The 17,223-nt window shown below is 31.5% G+C and overlaps 2 protein-coding genes across 2 annotated transcripts in view; both read left to right on the top strand.

Annotated features, from left to right (window-relative positions):
- LOC132757114 (plexin-A1-like) overlaps positions 1–5,355 on the top strand; it is a 32,656-nt gene extending 27,301 nt beyond the window's left edge. The window contains exons 26-31 of the mRNA XM_060748302.1: positions 42–116; positions 1,135–1,357; positions 1,895–2,060; positions 2,294–2,476; positions 3,888–3,973; positions 5,158–5,355. Of these exons, the coding sequence (XP_060604285.1) occupies positions 42–116; positions 1,135–1,357; positions 1,895–2,060; positions 2,294–2,476; positions 3,888–3,973; positions 5,158–5,331 (907 nt within the window). The 3' untranslated portion in view covers positions 5,332–5,355. The remainder of the gene's footprint in view (positions 1–41; positions 117–1,134; positions 1,358–1,894; positions 2,061–2,293; positions 2,477–3,887; positions 3,974–5,157) is intronic.
- A 477-nt stretch (positions 5,356–5,832) lies between these two features.
- Positions 5,833–14,798, top strand: LOC132757115 (plexin-A1-like). Its single transcript, XM_060748303.1, has 5 exons — positions 5,833–5,890; positions 10,123–10,270; positions 10,641–10,784; positions 11,219–11,293; positions 11,786–14,798. Exons 2-5 carry the CDS (start codon positions 10,232–10,234, stop codon positions 11,882–11,884), a joined length of 357 nt encoding a protein of 118 aa, XP_060604286.1. The 5' UTR covers positions 5,833–5,890; positions 10,123–10,231; the 3' UTR covers positions 11,885–14,798.
- The last annotated feature ends 2,425 nt before the right edge of the window (positions 14,799–17,223 follow it).

Below are 17,223 nucleotides of genomic sequence, written 5' to 3'. Positions count from 1 at the left end.
GAAGCAATATTTTGTTAAAAACTTGTGATTTTATTCAACAGCATACTAACAACACTGCTTGATGGTCTGATTGACAAGAACATTGCCTCAGGTACCCCGAAACTTCTCCTCAGAAGGTAAATATATTTATCATTCTTATGTGTAGATAATCATTTTCATAGTATTAAAAATGTTATGTATACTTATGGAAAACAGTAAAAATCTTTTTCAGCCAATTTTGATATAACCACAAAAATGCAATGTCTTATACTTAAAGCGCAATCATCTATGTGTGTGTTACTGAAACTTAATAATGCATTATATATTATAATAACATTATTAGGACATATACGCTTTAAAACGTTTATTCTACCATTATCATTTGAGACAAGTATTAGGACTTCTCACATAGACTAGTAATAATAATATCAATCATTTCAATAACAAACAGTTGGCAAAAAAAAATTGTCATCAAACATTTTTTAGTTTTACAAGGTTACTTATACAAAAAACATACCAACTACCTCTACCATTGCTTTACATAGAGCAAAACAAAATGTTAATATCCTAGAATCACCGGATAACAATAATAATGATTCACTCTACCTTCACTCAAGGCCTCAATATATATTAGGTTTTAATATCAATCAAGCATTCTATACACCATCAACATGGACATTGCTACATTATCTTTTTTGTGTATACAGGGATGTTATTCGTATGATCGTATCTGTGGTATTTTTCATATCTGCGAGGTGGAATTATTTGAAAAAACATTGAGGACAAAAATCCTGAAAATTTAAGCACATATGTTGCATAACACTGTTTTTAGAAACGTAGATACATGCACTTACAATAATGACTCCTTTAAGTACCAACAAACTCAAATATAGTGTTAATTTCAAAACAGAGAAAACAAATCTCATAAGATTTGTTTAAACTTTGGAACTTAAGAAGCATACAAAGCACTTCATTAAAATAACGGTTGATTATAAATCGCAACGTTGCATCAGTGTTAGACGAAGAGTAGCAGAGAGAGACATGCGGTTATATCAGACTGTTCGTTTTAGTGATGCCTATATACAATCATTTAAATATAAACATATATTATCTTTAAGTTCACTTATTCAAAACATCTGATAACCCACCTTTCAGATCAGAATGTGTAGCCGAGAAACTCCTCACCCATTGGCTGTCAATCTGCTTGTACCATTACCTCAAAGAGCGTTCGGGATCACCCTTGTATATACTATACAAAGCAATCAAAATTCAGACTGAGAAAGGACCGATGGACTACATTACAAACTGTGGGAAATATACGCTTTCGGAGGATAAACTGATCACATCGGCCGATAACGAAATCAATCCAGTCACTCTGGTAAAGTTAAAGATGTTTTATAAATTGTATGTACTGCATGAAAATGGTTTATGCTAAACTGATGGTTTTTACATTTTGTCATTCACGGTATTACTTGATTCTCTTACATAAAGCACACAATTACACAAAACACCACATTGGTATTTGGAAAGTAATACATTTATTCTAATAGATGTGATGATACATTTATACAATACCGTGGCATATGGTGTTTATTCAAGTCAGTTGAAATACATTTTAACATCTAATTATTGGAACCGAAAGTAATTTGCCTTTGCCACGAATATATATGCGAAGTCAGTTTGCCCAGTTTGCCCATTTATCAAATCCATTTTATATTAAATCCCTAATACTTGACCGGACCAAATTCAAAGCTAGGCAAACACAAAAAAAGTTCAACAAGATAAAAGCAAGGCTTAGATTTGTTTAAAACTGTAACAGAATGCTATGTATAATGAAAAACATTATCTTATGTAATAATTCCAGTAGATTTTTATGATTCAGACTTTAAAAGTTGCAACTTTTATTTTCATCCAGACGCTTGACGTTACCCATTTTGATTATATTGACAACACGGAAAAGCAGATTTCAGTCCAAGTTCTAGACTGTGATACTGTCACTCAAGCGAAAGCAAAAATGCTGGAGATTTTATATAAAAATGTGCCATACTCACAGAGACCTTCCGTACATAGTACAAATCTAGGTAATTATTATCTATAATTATGTACTTTTCGAACATCAAATAATTTGAAATTGATAATGATTTCTTTCTTTTACATTGTTTCCACAGTTTTTCAGAGACGAACAGCAACATTTTAAGTTTTATAATACAATATTTTTTTTTAAATCACTCCGTTGCTTTACAACTGTAACAATGTACTTAAGGCGATTGTATACCAGACATAGATAGTTGAACTCTTTATGTATAAATTGTAGAGGTCGAAGAAGGTAATGGGGGATCTAAACGTTTCTTAAGCGATGAAGATGCGTCAAGTACAAAAGATGGTATCTGGAAGAGAATAAATACACTTCAGCACTACAAAATTCAAGATGGGGCTAAAGTCTATCTCCTTTTGAGCAAAGAATTAAAAGAATCCTTGACGGCAGTTGCAGCCGGAGGTAAACAAACTTATAATGTATTTGAGTAAATGATAAAACAAGAATAAACAAGTTTGTATCCAGATAATGTGGGACAATCAATGAATTGTTACCTCTTTTGGACCTTTCGAATTGTATTATACAAAACAAAATAATGTGTACTTTAACACCCGCACCTAATAGTCCAGCACATGTTGAAAAAAATATTTTGTTCAATATTGGACATACTCCGAATTAGCAAGCCTAGCTTAAACTAAGGCAATGTGAATCACATATATATCTGTCAATGCAATGATAATTATCAGCTTGATAACTAACGCACCTGCTTGGTTGATTTAGTTCATTTTTTGAGATCTGAAGAGCAATGCACCCTGATTGTAAAGAATGAATAGTTGTTTTTAGATTTGTCTCGCACGTTACTTCTAGAGCCACAAAACTTTGTAAGAACGTTTGTCAGCATGTGACCTTACACACATTGGTTTCTTGTTTCAAATACATGGAGACATTGAGATTAGCAGAGAAATACTTCCCCAGATGGAGCCTTAAAAACTAAATCATATTTTGAATTTTGTCACATATATCTTACAATAGTATACCTGCTGTGTTTATGTACACCAGTCATTGTTCAGAAATATTGTGACTATACTGTGGAATGTGGGGACATCCGTGTCACATGTACTTCTTATGAAAGGAAATACTAGCATATGTTTTGAGTCATCAATCTGGAAGTACGAGTACTGAAATGAAATATTGCTTACGCAAAATTTTCTTTTAAATTAAGGATTTAATGCCGATCTTTTTTTTAACAATTGTATAATGTGTGGGTAAATTTTTTCATGCAGTTTTCTGTCTTTATTTGTAACCAAAAATGAATGATAAAATTTTTAGACCTCCACCACAACTTAAACATGAGTTTATCAACAATTTGATGATCATGAAAAATAACATCAGTTACCTTTATATATACCATATCATGAAAGCAAATGTTAAAATAAGTCGAAATATATTGAAACAAACAAACACTTTCAATTCCGACTATCTACACCAAGTATATTAAAATTTGGAACTGGCTTTTCTTCGTGTTACATTGTTGATAAGACAAGTTATTGCATTTTATAGTTTTATGTATATATGAATTGATTTGGGCTGTATGTGTGTACTTAGAACATGCGTGGAATAGTTAAACATGTTAAATGTATTTAAATCAATCGAATAAGATATTAGTAGAGACCAAAAAAAATTACCGATAATTTTTTTTCATAACAGTGCAACACTTTAGATTTTATCACATTTTCTTCTGTATTTGTTATTACAAATATTTTGAAGATGGCTTCGACTACGTGTATTCATCTACAGGTTCATTTTTTAAATATTTGATTGACAGAAAAGTTAAACATTGCGTCAAAACAAGAAAACCTTTTATATTTTACAGAATCACCAGGTTCATTCATAGTCGGTAGTTTAAGAAGATCTAAACCTGTTGTAAGGACAATCAGTGGGTCAAACTTTTGGCACCTGGTAATTCCGGAATGAAATATGCATGCACATACATTATATCAATATACATATGTTAAGAAAACATTCAGTTGTACAATTGATATAGCAATAATTGTTGGACTGTATTAAACGATTATTTTCATCGTTTGGTTTGTTTATAGCATGTCTATACTCCTCTTTTCCATTTAAAATTCGTCTTAAGAATTTAGATGAAAACGTAGCAAATTTTATTTTTACTGTCACGGAAAGTCATAATGAAAAGGTAAATTTACATTTGATCCTTCAATCAGTTAAATGCTTTTATATTCAACCTCGCCTAGTCAATATTGTATTACACATATAAAAAATAGCCTTGCAAGTATGTGCAACCCTGAAATCTGAGCAAATTCAAAATTGTATACTTCAGAAGCATCTCAAGTAACAACGAACATTTCCAATTTCAGATAAGAATGATCAAATTTATAAGATGTTTAGTGTAATGGTTGAGTACTGCAATTATTCATTAGTGCTTTAAATATGATTAACTTATCTATCTTATCCTACTTGACTGATTATCGCTCTATTGTTGTATCATATTCCGGACAATTTCCTGTTATAAATATTACTTTCTACCTTAATAAATAGGCATGTGATAATATTCTTACCTTGCTGGCCATGTAAGAGCAGAACTTATACTGGCACTTACTACTATTCTTTAACTTATTAGGAAATCAAAACTGTGTAAAGCAAAGAAAAGGCTCTTTATATATGTTTGTATGTAAATAGAATGGTATCTGACTGCCTAATTTTAGGCACCTCTGGAAAAAAATACCAAAATAATCTTTGTAACAAAAATTTCGGAATCAATTACCTTCAAGAAAATGTTTATTTTGATTAACTATCAAATGTTACCTCCGAAAGTAATCAGCCTTTGCAAATAGTATAGATCCGGACAAGCGTGAACTTCGGTTTAGTTTGACCATACTCTATACTGTTAGCAGTTCAATTTTCGTAAACAATGCATTGTGATATCATAATTCCTGAAAATTCAAATTGACTGGTTTAGGGTTATCATTCCTAGTGATTGTCAATGTTAATAATGGTTAAATATATTAGATTATACCAGTTATAATGAATCATTTTAGTATTATTAGTAGATAAGTTAGACCTGCAAGATAAAGATCTAAGAATAAAAGAAATTATCTCTTTTTGGATATGTTTTTCAGACAAAGAAGCATCATACCGATGACGATGTGCAATTATCGAGTGATCTATTTCTTCCGAGATTGCTTAACACAAAGGTAGGAGGTCTGAGAGATGTTATATTTATCATTGTTTTTTTAAACGCTTTTGCAATTATCTTTTTGTGTGCTCATCGCTGTTCTCAAATATATATATAAGTAAATATGAGTGAATATTCCAACAACTACAATTTGAACTTTTACTTGTTAATAAACACTTTTTGTTTGATGTAAAGCTTTTGTTGATATCATTATGCTCCCATCATTTGATTGCAGATAAATTCTCTCTTAATAATTATTTTAAAATGATATAAATTTAAATTTCTAAACTAAAAATGTACATTTTCAGTAATGTTACTTAGAAAATATATGCAAGATTGTTCAACAATGTACCTTATTATGGTTAATTATTGTACATAAAAACATAAACTAAACGCATACAATTTATTAAGTTACTAAAAAGTCGCAAGCGGCCAACAATGAACCTGTTGCGTTCATGTTAATAGAACTAACAATACCACATTTTCTAGTAAAGCTGCAGCGTTAAATAACGACCCGTTCATGAAAAGTCCATCATAACCATCGGAACGCTCAGCTCTGACACATTTCAGCTCCTATTGAGAGGACACAATCATTTTAAGTTTCTAGATAGCCAGATAGTGCGCTTAAGGTGTGGTCTAAAAGACCCGGATGTTCTACATACCTGGAAGTGCAACAGGTAAACACGTTTTGGCATATCCGAAATCGCTGTAATGAGTCTGGTATTCAAAAAAAGTTTCGTCAAAATACACTCCTTCTCGAACAATTAAGTACAAGGGAAATACTCCGAATACTGTTTACCCCGCATGAGCCTATTCACTTGTTTCGAGTTCCGTACATGGAGATAGTATTTCATTTATATATACAGGTTACTCGACAAAAACAAATAAACATGTCAGATAGCGTGTCCCATATGCACAGTGCGCATATCACCAGGCGCTTTTAACGCCGTGCTCCCGCTGTGGCTTAATCTCCAAATCAATCTCACCGCTGTGCTATAAAAGTCACCGCGGCTCTTTCTATTGTTCAGGGGTTAACAATTCCGTAAAGCGTTTGCAGAATCGCGGACACAATGATTAATCCAATACACAGCGATTGTCAATCAGCACGTGTGATAACGGTTAAACAGGTTGTTTTTGGGATGCAATAAATAATCAATGTACAAAGTCTGTCGGTCCTCGGTCATGGCTGAATAAAAATATGCAGTCCGAGATAAAATTCGTTACCGTCAGTCCTCATGTTCGAATAAAATTCCAAAAGACTTAAAATATCAATGACCTGTTTGATAATAATCTCTCGTTGACGCAAAGAAATTTGTTAAAGAACCTGTCTGCAATAAGTTACATCAGCAATGGTAAAATTTTGCCGTAAATTACAAATTTTAAAATTTTGTTTTACGATGATTCTTGAAATATCCCATGAATTACAATCTTAAAATAATCAAAAAAATTAAATCTAATATAATCAGAAAACAGACAAATTTTCATTTGTCACATATTTTCGCGATGCCGGATTTTTATTATTTAGAAAAGTAACCAAAATGAAACTATAATTTGTTAAAATTTGTGTTATAGCACTTTAAATGTAGTTTATGAATTGAATTTACTTAAGTTATTGTTAACATTAGTTAAGATGGAGAATCACATACTTATGGGGGGTGTGGAGTGTATTAGGAAGAACACGGCATATTGGTCTAATGATGTAGGGTATTAGAAATTATCATTCAGATCTTTTCAATCACTTCTTTATGATACAGTCTTTCCCGTTTTCCTATTACAATAAGCTTTTTTCTCAGTTCAAATTCTGACTCCCTCCCCCTTACTCTGTTTATTCATCATATATATCAACTGCTTATATAAATAAATATTTTACATGATTTTGGACTCCTATTTTAAAAATAATAGTGAGATTTCTGTTTATTTAAATGGGTCGTTTCTACATTGATGTTCATATTAATTTAAAGAAAGACTATCAGTTTTTAAGAAGAGTGACTGTGAAGATAAACAGTTAATATATATAATTATTGTTTATAAAATGATTTTTTCTTTGTGTTGTTTTCTTAATTTTATGATAATAATGTGATAAATTGTTGCAAATATCTGATATCTTTTTTGCTTACAAAGACTCTTAAATACAGTAGATTTTTATGTAGCAAACATAAAAATAGCAAAAAAAGTCGTACCTACCCCCATTTCTGCGAAAAACTTGCCCCTATGCAAAATTCCTGGGGAAAGGCCAATTTGTCTTTAGTCATCATGTGGCGTTAAAGTCTCAATTTTGAATTGCTTAGGGCAGTAGATGTACTGGTAGAAGTGGTCATCTCTTATTTATTATGTAAACGAAGTTGGGGGGGTATTTAGGAGTTACCTGGTGGTCAGTCACTTGGTCGCTCTGTCCAGCGGTCCGTTGCATTTTCCTTGTCCGGACATTTTAAATACAACTTCATACAATGGTAAAGCACATTGAGAAGAAGTTCAGTGCACAAGAACCATAGCTTCATCTTGACTAATTACAGTTATTGCCTTTGTTACTTTTCCATTGCTTTTTTTATCCGGAGCATAACTTGAAGACTGATGGTTGGAATTCCATACACCTTCATACAATGGACAAGCACATTAAGCGTAAGTGCAGTGCACCAGGGGGCCGTTTTATCAACGCTCTCAGACACGTCGTAGGCTAGTTTTTTGTCGCAGACATGTCTCAGAACGTTAAGACCGTTTTATTAACGTTTGTCGTAGCCTACGACGTCGTAAAAAATGTCGCAGCTCTACGACAGGGTTAGGGCTGTCGTACGACGTTACTGTAACGTCAAGACTGGCGATCACTGTTTACATGTATACATGCTCAGCACATTAATTTTTATGAAATAACTTTTTTTTTAAATAAAAGTTACCGTGGATGAAAAGCACTAATGTTTAAATTATCAAATTTTATGATAAACTGCAATATACAGTGTACATATAATAATTCAGTCTGCACAGTCTGCACAATTTGCATGTTGTATTAATTATTCATTTTAAATCTTTAAGAAAAATCTAGAATCCGAACTGTAACCATAACTCCATTTTGACAAATTACAGAGTAATTGCCCTTTGATACTTTTCCTTATCCGGAGCATAACTTGAAAAGTACTAGTTGGAATTCAAAACAACTTCCTACAATGGTCAAGCGCAATAAGAGGAAGTGCAGTGCCCAAGAACAATAATTCTGTCCAGAGTTATTGCCCTTTGTTACTTTTACATTGTTTTTTTCTGGTCCGGAGCATAACTTGAAAACGTTTAGATAGAATTCAATACAACTTAATACAACAGCCATGCACATTGAGAGGAGTGCAGTGCACAAGAACCATAACTCTATCTTGACTAATTACAGAGAAACTGTCCTTTGATACGTTTCCTTTTCCGGAGCATAACTTGAAAGTTAATGGTTTTAATTCAATGCAACTTCTTGCAATGGTCAATCACAATAAGAGGAAGTGCAGTGCACAAGAACCATAACTCTATCCAAAGTAATTATAGAGTGATTGCCATTTGTAATTTTTCCTTGTTGCAGAGCATAACATGAAATCTAGTGGTTGGAATTAAATACAGTTTCATACAATGATCAAGTATATTGAGAGGAAGCGCAGTGCACATAAATCATAACTCTTCTTTGACTCATTTAAGAGTATGGCCCTTTGTTACTTTTTATTGTCCAGTTCATAACTTGAAAATAATGGTTGGAATTCAATAAAACTTCATAGAATGGTTAAGGGAAGTGAGATAAGGTGCAATGCACAAGAACCATTACTTTATTTGGACTAGCCTACATGTAATTACATAGTTATTGCCCTTTGTTACTTTTTGTCCAGTGTATAACTTGAAAACTAGTAGATGGAATTCAATACAACTTCATACAATGGTACAATGGTCAAGTGCAATGAGAGGATGTGCAGTGTACAATAACCATAATTCCATCTTCAGTATTTGTAGAGTTATTGCGCTTTGTTCCTTTTCCTTGTCCGATGCAAAACTTATAAACTAATATTTAGAATTCAATGCAACTTCATACAGTAGTCAAGCGCAATGAGAGGAAGTGCAATGCTTAAGAAGCTCAACTCTTTCTGGACTTATTACAAATTAATTCAATAAAACTTCATCAATGGTCAACCACAGTGAAAGGAAATGCAACATACAAGAATCACAACTATCTTTAATTGCCGACAACCACAACTCTTTTTCAATTACTTTACAAGGTATCCTGTTACTAGATACTTCCGCATTTCCGAAGCAGTCTTGCGAGGGTATTAATCACATTTAGTAATAGTTCGTTCGTTCTAGTAATATATGCTGCTGTCCAGAAACGGCAAGAATAAATGAAATGTTATGCAGTTCATGAACTGATTTCTCATGGTTCAAATGGAGGACTTAAGGGAACGTTGAATCTTTGCTCCGATAGAAAACATTTTAGTTTCACCACTTAAGGATATTTGTTCAGCACTTTTCTGATACTTGTATGACCTATACTTTGAATCTTTACTCCGATTTAAAACATTTTAGTTTAACCACTCAAAGGATGTTTGTGAAACAAAAACATCGAAAGAACATAATGACGTGTATATACAATATTTACTAAACAATGCTAGCTGTTGTAATTGTTACGCAGAATTTGGAACAATTTAAGATTGTCTTCTCTTAATTACTACAGATCAACATACATTCAATTGAAATTTAAATTCTGATTGTATTTTTGTTGGGATCGTAAGAAAAAGAAGGACGTCAGTAGTATAATGGCAAATATATACAATACCTATTAAGCAATGTTAACAATTGAAATGATTTTACAAAAGCATTAAATAATAATTCTATATTAATAAACTGTGTTTTATTTTGCTGACAAACATATCTTTGAGATTTAAAGTAAATATTTCAGTTTGTTGCTACGTTTTTGGGTGAACATTATCAAGAACCCGGAGTTTGTGTTTGATGTTCACAAACCACTTATTGTCGACTCCTGTCTGTCTGTTGTTGCTCAAACACTAATGGACAGTTGCTCTACAGCTGATCTTGTTCTTGGTCCGGTAAGATACGAAATATTTATGCTCTTTGTAAAAGCTGTCATGATAAAATTATGCAGTTTTTGCAAACAATTAGTGTTTATATTATTTTTTGTCTTCAGTTTTAGTAACCGAATAGTTTCATCTTGATTTTGTTCTTTTTAGTATCTGGGACACCATTTAGGTTCTTGCATGGACACAATATTTGTCATTCACAAATAACTAATAGTCAGTTTTGCCGCATAAAAGCTTATTATTACATTAATTTCTAGACTTAATGTTATTGTGATTTTGAAATAGATATTTTTAAGGTTTTATTTGAAACTTTCGTGATTTTTAAGATGCGTTATGATTAATGTATAGTTTTCATGAAATCTCTGTCATAACATTTTAGAGTTCACCATCAAATAAACTCCTGTTTGCCAAAGAAATACCCAAATACAAATCTTTGGTACGTCAGTACTTTGAAAACATGAAAATGGCGCCAGCAATCAGTGACCAAGACCTTAATTCGTACCTTACACAAAATGTATCACAGGTAAGGAAAGGGTTCAATAAAAAGTCATCCAAAAATATGTAATTATTCAAAACATCTTTCAGTTCATATGCATTATCTTGTGTTATTTAAAATGCAAAGAAAAACTAATGTCATGACAAGTGTTGTCTAAAAAATACGTATATCTTTAAAGCTGTAGTGCGCTGTGTTGCGCTGTATTTAGGGATGAGACCTTTTGTTTGTATTTTCAATTAACCTCCTTATGTAAAGCTGACACAAAATCACCGCCAGATTTACTATGTTCTGCTGTTGAATATTCGAATTTAACCGATTAAACATTTTATAGAGTTTACGTGTAACATATTCTCTAGATAGCTTTAGTTAATTAGACGAAAAGTTGAGATATTTTCAGAAATTTTTAAAATGAATAAAAGTACTGGCCTGTGTTTTCTAAACATAACATGAATCTTTTGCAGAAATTTTACGGAAACACCAACCAATCAAGTGCTATAATGCAGATGTATAAATACGCAGCCAAATACAAGAATGAGGTACATAATGAATGTTCTAATAAACACTTAACTTGCAGTATTTCTTTAATGAACTTTTCTAGCTTCGATTTTTTTAAGTTTAGGGATATAAAGATGAAAAACTAGTTATTTAGTGGACAGATTGCATGGATGTGCATGTTGAACTTGTAATATACGAGTACTGATGTCAAAGGCCAACCACTTTCAGTTCCTGTAAGTTAACTGTTTAGACGATTAACATTTTAATAAAATAAAAACATTTCTTAGTTCAATAAATCCTACTGCTACATAGATCTAATCCGACACTATGGATATTTTTCCCACATAAAATATCCGAAATATATATTATTGTATATACAATATATTGCATATATGTTTAGTGTATAAGAATACTCAAAATACACAGCAATAGCATTTCCGAAGTTTATATTGCATTACCAAAGTTTGTAATAAAATGTTTTCATGTAAGGTGAAGGAGTGAATACAAAAGTCATCAAAAGTTTGTTGTTTCAGATTTATAAAGAGATGAGCAATCCAGAAACACCTTCCCCTGGAAGTTTTTCAACTCTCGTACCAAAGCTGGAGTCTGTTTTTAAAGCCATGGATTGCTAGATACAATATAGAAGAATATCTCTATATAAAGATTTGTAGAAACATACTTACAGGTGTATAAATGATCGTATGGGACATTCAGAAACTAAGAAAACAGGCGGAATGAAATTAAACAAATATTCTATAAACTATGAAAAGAAAGAGTTTATACACCAAATCTTACATGTTACGTTCTTGTAAAATTTACACATATGCTAATATTCTTATCATGATAATACATAATAATCAACTACCTATGTGTAGATATTAAATTGTAAGTTGTGCACATGAATGAGCATGTAATTGTTTCCGTTTTCTTTGAATATGTCATTTCCTTGTCATTTTTATTAAAGATATTGAAAATCAATCCTTTAAAAAAAAAAATCGACACTTAATTCGCAAATTTAAAATTTATAGAATAGCACTTTTCAAGTAAGTGTACAAGACATTTGAAATCGGCTAGGGTATTTTAAAATCATAAGTAATAAAAAGAACAGAAATGCAACATCAAATATAATCATGTATGAACGTATTCTAAAGAGGTGTATAAATAAAATTACTTTTGCATAAATTTTTTGAATATTGATGTGTGAGGTTAAACTTAAATCTTATCAAATGCTGTTTTTTTTCTATTAACAATGTAAAACATAAATTTCTATTTATTTTTCGAATATTTACCTGATAATATAAATGCTATGTATTTGGTAAGAGTTTCTGTTTTCGGAAGTGAACTGTCACTTTTTGTGTGTGATTGATTGTTTTTTTTCTGTTTTATGTTGTTTCTGTTTTGTTTTTAGTGTATGTTGTTTTGTCACTGTAATACAACACTTTTTGCTACTGCAACACCCAACTGATAAAATGACGTCAGTTTCAAATTTAAAGCATTTAATTGTTAGCAAAAAAGAGAGAAAATAAGTCTAGTGTATAAACATAGTAAAAATAAGTCCTGCGTTCAATTGTTAAATCTTATTTGTTTATATTTATTTATAAATCGTATATTGCTTTTTTTAAATTCTAAATGATATCAAGATTTAACATGTCATTTTAACATTGGATATGCCGTTAAAATAATTATTCAAAAATTTACATTTTTATAGCAGTCGCAAGAGCATTATATGTAAATCTTTGGTGTTGGGGAGTGTTTAAGTATAGGTTAGTGTTTAATAATACGTATTAACAAAAATAATTGGTCAAGCCTGCCGCAGGCAACATTATTTTTTTTTCAACCAAAAACAAGGCATTTCTCTAAATCACCGATAGCTCCGCCCTTTCGCTCTACAATATATCTACACCTTGTCAAGTTTCTAACATGTCACATTAAGATAAGTTAAATAAATGGCCCTTTCAGCATATAATCAGGTACATTTTTTATTGAAATAAATGTATACTTTTATCTATTGTAAGACTATCATGTTTCTATAAAATATCTGAAAAAAACAGCGAAGAAAAGAGGAAAACGATGCAATTAGGTAAAACAATGGAGTTAATGAAATGTGTACATCCTTTTAAAATAAATGGAAAATGTGAGAAAAATACATTAGAGATTATTAATCAATTGATATGCTTCAAGTTATTCACTAACATTTAAAATCCCTATTGATTTGCTCATTTGAAAAACAGTTCATTTTTTTTATTTTTCTGTGTGTCAATTTAGGTTAACAGGTGGATGGGGTCCATTTTCAATGAGTTTCCCAGCCAAAAATGTAATCACTGTATTCTTAATATCAAGGATTGTTAATGCAGTTCATTCCTATCAAGTGAAAGAAAATAATGTTTTGGTTACTTTTTCTAGAAATTATGAAGTTTAAAAGAGTCAGCAATTTACATTTTTCTTAGAGTTAAAAAGATATAAAACAAAATACTATGTAATCATTTGAGCCGCGTCACGTCAAAACCAACATAGTGCGTTTGCGACCAGCATTGATCCAGACCAGCCTGCGCATCCGCGCAGACTGATCAGGATCCATGCTGTTCGCCATCAGTTTCTCTACTTGTAATAGGGTTGGTAAGATAAATTAATTGATTGTATCCTCCTCACATTTAAAAACACCTGACCTCGCCTTATTTTTTTACGTTGGCATTGTTTTGCTCACCTAGATATTTTACAATTCTACAATTCAGAGTCTAACTCCTCCCTAATATAATGCATTATTGAAATGTGTTAGACTGGGTTAGACGACAGATTAAGTAATTTTATTTAGTTAGTACACATTAACCAAAGTTAGACTTAGCAGAAATTTGATAAATACTATGATTAGACAAAAAATAATGTTGATCATTAAACATGATGACTGTAGGCACTCTATACATTTCCTGAACAACGAATATAATATGCCGAGAGATTTGTAATATTTCATACAAACGTTTCTAAAATAAAATATTAATTGGATCCTATGAGACAATTAAAATAATTTGCAGATAGGAATTAACTAGATATAACATTGTTTTTAATAAACATACTATATGTACATGTATTTGTTATATTTTGCCAAACAATTTAACTTATATTGTTTACCATGCTGTGCTGTGAAAACACTTGAAATTGTATCATTACAGGACAGGAATGTACGATATATATTATAATTTTGATACATTTGTTCTATTTGATCAGTTCAGTTTCTGCGATAAAAGTCACGTGGTCATATGGATGAACCATCCAAGATTTTGATAATCACATGTATGTTGTAAATAATGAGTTTTGTTAAGTGAGCATTCAGATCAATCCAATTCGTTTAAGTGCACATAAAATGGACATGCATCAGTACATGATGCATGAAATACCACACAACTTTATAAAATATGCACCTGTAGCATTGATGTTGTCTTTGTTTTTTTTAGTATATTTTTTGTATTGTATATTTATATGCACTTAGCTGTAAAGCAAACTCTCTCTCTGTAATTATAAAAACCTTAAATAAATTATTACTCGTAGATTTATGAACATTTGGTTGTGCTTTGTAATACATGTAATAATAACACGTGTGTTTTCTTTACTAAATATTATCCTTACCTTTGAAATGATCAACGCTGGTTGGTACAAATAATAGTCAGCCTTTTTTAGATGTAAGTTTAACGTTTTATTCAAATTCCAACGGACTTGTTTTGTACATTTGTATGATTGGTACATTATGTGTTATATGAAATTATACCAGAAGCCACCATTACATTTTTCCAGACCTCCTTACGCGCGAAAACATCATTTTTAGTGCTTGTATGCAATCTGCATTGTAAGCTTAGCACTAAAACCTTCCAAATTTTACCATTTCATGTTAAATGTTTAATACTGCATAAGACGGTGCTCTAGGGCGTGGACGGTAATTTGCACTTTTAATAACCGTCCATGAACAGGCTCAATAAAACTGAGCCTGAAACAGTTTCTATTTCGTCGTTTTGTGCGTTGTTTAGGGATTCGTTAGTTCTCTCTATTTCGTCTTTTATACTTTGGCCTTATTATCATTTTTCATGGCATGAGTTTTCAGTCACATGATTGCCTCTTGTAAATATACCATAAGCTTCTCCAAAATCAGTTATTGAATACCCAAGTTGTAGCAGTGTCGTAAAATCTGAAAAATAAAGCTAATGAGTATTCCGTTCTAGGTTATAATGTAAAACTTAAATAAAAAGCTTTGGTTTTTCCTCTTAAAGTATTATGCGCAAAATTCTCTATTTTAATGTTTGGGAAAGATTCGAATCAGCGGATAGCCTAAATGCTTTAAAACGTTAAGGGTAATCATCTCAAATAAGATTCTTTTCAAATGTCAGGATATATATAAACATTTGTATTTATAAAAACATCTTGTTTAAATTTTTTGTCTAGTTCAATTATTTCTGTTTAGCTCTGATTATTCATAAAGTATATTTTAAGTAAATAATTATTTTATTCAATGGAAATCTAATATCTTTGTTATTTAAGAAAAGATTTTTTTTCTGAAAAAAACTCGACAATTTGCGATGTTTAAATTTTAAAATAATAAATTAATTGATAATTAAACATTTTCATTGGCAAAACTTTATAAAGCATTAATCATTTAAAAAATAGATCTGAGATTTTTTCATGTTCATGTTCATACAAGGCAAACGTTCACAGGACGCAGCCCACCGACACACTTAAGCAGGGCAACAAACCAAAACCGGGAGTGCACATAAGGGCGGCGAAAGGAGAGGGGCACATAATGTGTGAAATAATAAAACTAAAACGGTTAAACGGAGGGGGTTGCGTGAGAGAATCCATACAGTCAACGACAATCCAACAAAGCAGACATCACAAAACATGCACACATTTAAAAGAAGTAACAAACAGACATGAAAAACACGCGAATGAACACATTATCTTCAAGTCTGGAAATAATAAAATATTTGTTCCGTTCGGTTCTGTTCTGTTATGGAGTTATATAGGTTATATAGAAGCCATTTCCGATGCTTTGATTATCTCATTTATGTAGACGATTATTATTTTCATCAAAAGATATTTTAAATATATTCTTAAAGAACTTAAACAGATTAAAACAAATTCCTGGAATTTTACATCATTCTTTTTATTTTTTTATTTTTCGAAACGAAATATGTTCATTACTAGCAGCCTTTTTAAACAGGGCGACCTCTATCATGAAATACCGAAATATTTTAAAAGTTTTATACTTGTAATTAATTGCGATTTAATTTCTAAATGCAAATCTTTGAAAAGTTATTTAAAAGCATTAAGTATAAAAATACAATGAAAATCCTTCAAATAGAGCTTACTAACCTTTTATCAAAGATAGTTTGAACAGTAAGACCCTCCAGACCTGCATGCTCTGGTTTTATGCAACTATTCCAGAATGGCAATTATCCTTGGAAGTCCAGTGTCACTTTTCTGCCGATGATTGACATTAATCAAAGTGACCTAACGTGTATAATTTCAACTCTTTTGTTCATTTGCAAGCAAAGAGAGAGATACGGCTTTCCACCTATTGTGACATTTGATCAACCGTTTTTTTTTTTCTTAAAATCAACAGCTGTTATTAATAGTGAAGTTGACAATAGTCCTTTGAAAAACATTGTTCTTCGCCTTGGGGGCTTTCATACCGAGATGAGTTTCTTTAGGAGCATAGGGATTTAATGCGGACAGGTTTACAAGAGTTGCATGAAAAAGTGTATGACCCTAATGCAAAAATACACATGATGTCTGGGAAGTCAGTAGCAAGAACAGTCCGGGGACACTTCTTGATAGATATTGCTTTACATGCTTTACTTGATTCTGAAACATTTGGTATTAATCCCACAGATGTACCAGTTATATCAATTACCACCTGCGATCAAAATATTATACAATTTGAGATCTCTCTGCCACAGATTAGAATGAGCAAGATTAATAAAAACAT

This window comes from Ruditapes philippinarum, unplaced genomic scaffold, assembly GCF_026571515.1.
Source record: "Ruditapes philippinarum isolate M1 unplaced genomic scaffold, ASM2657151v2 ctg207_1_1_1_1, whole genome shotgun sequence".
Taxonomy (NCBI): domain Eukaryota; kingdom Metazoa; phylum Mollusca; class Bivalvia; order Venerida; family Veneridae; genus Ruditapes; species Ruditapes philippinarum.
This window is presented reverse-complemented; position numbering and strand designations above follow the sequence as displayed.

What these genes read in the sequence shown, in the direction of transcription:
- LOC132757115 (XM_060748303.1), top strand. Translation starts at nt 10,232, where the DNA reads ATGGACAGTTGCTCTACAGCTGATCTTGTTCTTGGTCCG. An exon ending in CTGATCTTGTTCTTGGTCCG is followed by an intron (nt 10,271 to 10,640) that starts GTAAGATACGAA and finishes ATAACATTTTAG; the next exon opens with AGTTCACCATCAAATAAACT. An exon ending in TTACACAAAATGTATCACAG is followed by an intron (nt 10,785 to 11,218) that starts GTAAGGAAAGGG and finishes AATCTTTTGCAG; the next exon opens with AAATTTTACGGAAACACCAA.